General features: G+C 34.5%; 2 protein-coding genes across 3 annotated transcripts in view; both read right to left on the reverse strand.

The window, feature by feature from the left end:
- LOC111450856 (transmembrane emp24 domain-containing protein p24delta9-like) overlaps nt 1-413 on the reverse strand; it is a 4,013-nt gene extending 3,600 nt beyond the window's left edge. The window contains exon 1 of the mRNA XM_023091149.1: nt 57-413. Coding sequence (XP_022946917.1) covers nt 57-266 — 210 coding nt within the window. The 5' untranslated portion in view covers nt 267-413. The remainder of the gene's footprint in view (nt 1-56) is intronic.
- Nucleotides 414-1,950: 1,537 nt separating this feature from the next.
- LOC111450692 (glutamate 5-kinase) overlaps nt 1,951-5,106 on the reverse strand; it is a 13,317-nt gene continuing 10,161 nt past the window's right edge. The window contains exons 7-13 of one of the 2 annotated variants that reach the window (XM_023090933.1): nt 4,882-4,917; nt 4,724-4,801; nt 4,293-4,359; nt 4,152-4,214; nt 2,922-3,025; nt 2,721-2,831; nt 1,951-2,167 (exon numbers count right to left, since the gene is read on the reverse strand). In XM_023090933.1, the coding sequence (XP_022946701.1) occupies nt 2,736-2,831; nt 2,922-3,025; nt 4,152-4,214; nt 4,293-4,359; nt 4,724-4,801; nt 4,882-4,917 (444 nt within the window). In that variant the 3' untranslated portion in view covers nt 1,951-2,167; nt 2,721-2,735. Of the gene's footprint in view, nt 2,168-2,375; nt 2,832-2,921; nt 3,026-4,151; nt 4,215-4,292; nt 4,360-4,723; nt 4,802-4,881; nt 4,918-5,106 lie in introns of those variants that run through there. The other variant, XM_023090932.1, reaches the window with a different exon arrangement.

A 5,106-nucleotide genomic window follows, 5' to 3' on the forward strand; every position in this document is an offset into this window, starting at 1 on the left:
AAAAAAAAAAAAAAAAAAAAAAAAAAAATCAAGAAATCCTCCCAAAAAAACCATACCCTAACAACAAGCTTGCGATCATCAGTCAAAGGTTGGGCTTCGTTGGGATTGACAACGTGATACTTCCCGACAGTCATGGCGTTCTGCTTAATGTCCTCGGAGATGCATTTGGTGTGGCCGGACTGCAAGTCGAATCGAAGAGATTCCGATCCAGAAGAAAGAAATCCGATGAGTAGGAGGAGCTGAAAAGCGGCGAAGGAAGGAACCATTTTTTGAAAATGGAAGAAAATTTTGAATGGCAAGTAGAACAGAGGTAGAGAGAGATTCGGGATAGTGTGATTTGAAGGAGAAAGAACACCGGAGAGATTTCAACGGCCGGCCAACGAAAATGTTAAATAAAAACAAATAATAATAATAATAATAATTATTACATATTACAAGAACAAACAAAAACGTCAAAATTAAATTGACAATCCCGTAGGCTGAGACACGTCCTATTTCTTCCGCCTCTGACTGACACGTGTTTAACCAAACAATGTTTGTATTACATTTTACCATTGTGCCCCTCCTCCATTTTTCTTTTGTTTTTTCTTTTTTCTAAATCTCATTTTTGGTAGGTCAACGTAATTGAATCTTGGTTTTACTTTGAATGAATATAGGTGAAGTGTCACGACTCAATTTTGGATTGGCGATAAGATTTTTTGGGTTTAAAACATAAATACTTTTTATTTACAAATAAATAAAAAATTATGAATTTGTGAATAAATTTGAGTGTATATATATATATAACATTAGTTGAAAATATGGTGTAGCTCTATGTGCCACGAATGGTGTAGCTCTAAATTCGTTGAAAACGGAGGGCATATGATGGGTTATTTTAAAGTGTTTTGAATGCCAAGCAAAAGACTCGATTTAGGTCCTTAACTCATGGTTCTGAGCTTAATTCTTTCCTAACCCTTTAAATCTTGCTTAAAGTTCATAACAAATTCACAAGATTCGTGCAAGTATAATTGAGTAAAAATCCCAAACGACTACATATCTCATTGTTGATGTTTGGGTACTCCCGATTTCAATGGAACAGGGTACCCGATTTCAATGTCCAAATTGTTCCATTTTTTCTGTAAGTTCATCCTTGAGTCTATTTTTAGAAACCAAACAATTTCATGAAATTCAGTCTAGAAGGCCCAATTTAAAGAAAATATGAATTTCTTTGATTTTGGATTCGTGTATTGAACCAGTCATGTCGTCATCTTCTTCTTCAAAATAATGAGCTTGATGAAATTTTATATTTTAAATCCTTTTAACTTTACCCCAACCTTTTCGAGATTTTGTTAAATATTTTATTAAAAAAAAAAATTTGAAAATGCACCCAATTGACATACATCACTTTTTTATATTTCAAAAAGTATTTTCTCATTTATCTTCAATTTTCAATATTTTTGAAAAAAGATTTCATAATTTTTTTTTCAAACTTCGAAAAGGATAATCTCAATTACTGTATTAATTGCATGATGATATGAATGAATATATAAAAATCATTTTAATATTTAATATAATAAATAGGTACGTACTTGACTTTATCTCGAGACAATTTGAACAACTTCCTTCAAATTTATATTGTATAATAATTCATATGTCTTCACGAAATTGATATATATATAAGATTACAACATTCTTTACAACTTCCTTTTAAGTTATCACATATTTCTGTTGTGATATGAAAGTACCTAGGTTGATTACACTACTTCAATATCGAAAAGTGCTTTGGACCTTTAAAGTTCTTTGATTTCAAATTCTTTCATTAATTTTCTTTCTTAAGTTTACTTTTTTTCTTCTTCATGACTATAATGCCATCTACACACCCTTTCTTTATACCCACCATCTTTCATAACCTTTATGGATCTTCCAAGCCATGCCTAATTGGTATATTGTACCTCTTGAGCTTTCAAATCGTAGAAGAATGCTCGTGTAGATTTCCTCATCTAAATTAACATGAAGAAATGCATTCTTCACATCATATTGTGAGAGTTTCCAATTTAAGTTGGCAACCAAAGATAACAAAATTCTTGTGGGATTCATCTTTACAACTAGAATAAATACCTCCAAGTAATTTATACCTAAGCTACTATCTTGCCTTGTACATTTCCAATGTTCCAATCTCACCTTATACCTGCGATGGAATAGATTTGTTGGATTTCACACTTGCGGTGGGGTGGATGATCCACAGTTATGAACGCTATGAGTAAATCTTAATCACAATCAATGATCAACAACTATGAAGGCTTCACCGATTGAGTCCCAAAGAGGTTGAAAGCTATGAACGCTGTGAGTGAAACTTAATCATGGTGGATCATCGATAGCTATGAAGGCTTCACCGGTTGAGTCAAGATTTGATTCTAATTAGATTTTTCAGAATAAAAAAGCTTTGATACTATGTTACAAACTAAATCTCTACCTACTAGGAAACAATAAACATAAATAAATCTCCAAACCATAACTAATGTCAACTCTTTCTTAGAAGTAAATGATAGCATTAAATCAAGTCATTCTTTCACCACAAACAAACACCATTGTGCATCAAAGTAAGGAGATTCTTGTTGAGTCCAATTTCAAAAAATGGCACTAAGTAAATTCCAATAACCAGACAGAGGTAATCTGGCGCAGTAATCTCCCACAGTATTTTAAGGAGTAGATGATAGACAGAGATATTCCAGTGGAAGTACCTGATTGTGGGGGCTTTATCCTGAAAATCGAATGACCGTTCCAAGCCAATCATCTGGAATTTTGCCTCGGATTTCCCCACTTAGAGCTCTCAACGAATGGACTGTTGCTGCCTGCACCAAGCGCCACATAAATAAACATTATATAACCTTAAATGGAATTCGTCCAACCAAAAAATACAAAAAAAAAAAAAAAAGATTCACCTTTACAATGTACACTTCAATACCAAGCTTTGCAATCATTGCCGCCTCTGATATCTTAGTCACCATTCCCCCAGTTATATCATGCGCGGCTACACTTATCTCAACTATCCATCACAAATAAAAAACACAAAAACAACTGTCAGGTTGTTTCACCCAAAAATGTCACTTTTGAGTCTTGCGGTATAGTCCTTCAGAGGTAGTCCTTCAGAGGTATTCCTAGTGAAAGGGCAATTAACCTCTCTTTATTTTTTTCGGCCTCACTTAACCACTTTGGCATTCCTAGGTATATTCCTTCTTTTCATCGTAATAAGTAGGAGGGGCGAAAGGATCAACGGGTTCACTTTTCTCTTTTTTATCTTTGTTTTTGTTAATAAAGTAGATTATTCTTATTCTTAGAAATAAAGGTACGATTCTATCGTTTAGAGGCCGTCCTTTGTCCCTGAAGATCTATTTAACGATCTCATACATGTATGTCTAGATTTGGTTGAAAGGTGTGTCCCCTAGGCTCTTAAGATTCCTTATGAATCTTAGACTGGACTTCGGTGTCTATTGAAATGGTCATTGTCACCTGTTAAGGATTCGGCATTCGGCGTATCAAGAGCAAAAAAAACTCCCTTCCACTTGGAGCTCTTCATAGTCTCCTTGTAGGATAAGGCTTCTTTGTTTGGAGCGGTTCAACTCGAGTAAGAACTCTACACTATGACCATTTTCAGCCGAATGCAAAGAGTTGGCCTCTCAATACATTCTACCTTTGTTTTATCAGTGTTCGTGTCAACTTGCACATACCTCAAATAATCTAACGGGAAAATCCTAATCTTATTACATTTTATTACTAAGAAAACTCGTAGGATATTAAATCTTAAAGAGACAATCACCATAGATAGAAGTTTCTATCCTTCTCATGGTGAGGGATAATATTACGAATTGATTTTATAATTAGAATTCCTAAAAATTTCAATAGTGTGGAGAAAATTTAAACATTAAATACATACGAATAATATAAATAGAGTGGAGAGAATTTTCAGGGATCTTAGCACAAGAGTATATGATCCTCATTGCATATTAATAACAAGGGAAGCCAAATTTGAAGAAATTCTTCTAAAAATACAGGTCATTAACACAGGTACCAATGGTTTAAACAAAAGAAACAAAAAGCATAAACTAACCGACAAAAGAGCTACACAAATATGTCTCGTAACTATGCAGTGAAGTAAAAACCAATGTTCTAACCTTCTTTGTTAGCGTTAGGCAGTATAGGTCGTATAACAGACCAACGACCACATCCATCCACAGCTGCAGCATTGAAGAATTAGTCAGTTCTTAAAACTCTGCAATTTAAGATTACGGCAAGAGGATGTTTTATTAACTTACCAATCTCTCTTAAAAGGACTGCATCAGGTTCTGTTGGAGGACGATCATAGACACCTAAAACATCTGTCTTCAATCTACGTTAAGTGGAACACTTACAACAGAAATATACCTACATATAAGATGTGATATCCCACATCGGTTGGGGAGGAAAACGAAACACCCTTTATAAGAATGTGAAAACCTCTCCCTAACAAACGTGTTTTAAAAACCTTGAGGGAAAGCCCAAAGAGGACAGTATCTGCTAGCGGAGGGCTTGAGTCGTTATATAATACTAGAAAGATAGAACAATTTTATGAAACCAGGTTAACTCTATTATAAAGCATCTCTGTCTGATAGTGCATTCATAAACAGAATTCAGGTTAGTTAACTTCTATGGTGGAGCTGTATCTAAAGTGCATGGAATTAGATCATTTTTGAAGTCGTAAGGATACGAGGAACACAACATAATCAGGCTTCAGATTCTCGGCAAGATGTCGTATTATTACATCTCCACTTAATATTGTGCAACCCTAGTAAAGAAGTGGAAAAGTCAGTCAAGTAAATTAACAGTTAACCAAGTGATGAAATTTTGAAAGAAAAGAGAGCAAACCAGGGAATCGTCAAAAACGGCATCTCCATGCAGAACCTAAGCAAAACGTTATAGTTGTGACGTTATTATCTAGTTTAACGGGAAAACAGTATGTTATGATGGGAGTGGCCCAACAAACCAGAGACAAAGTAAAAGAATAATGCGCAGAAGCATAACAGACATGTAAAGTGAAGATACACATTGTGACTACGCAGGGTGAGAAACCACAATATCCATACAACCACA

This window comes from Cucurbita moschata, unplaced genomic scaffold, assembly GCF_002738365.1.
Source record: "Cucurbita moschata cultivar Rifu unplaced genomic scaffold, Cmos_1.0 Cmo_Scf00012, whole genome shotgun sequence".
Taxonomy (NCBI): domain Eukaryota; kingdom Viridiplantae; phylum Streptophyta; class Magnoliopsida; order Cucurbitales; family Cucurbitaceae; genus Cucurbita; species Cucurbita moschata.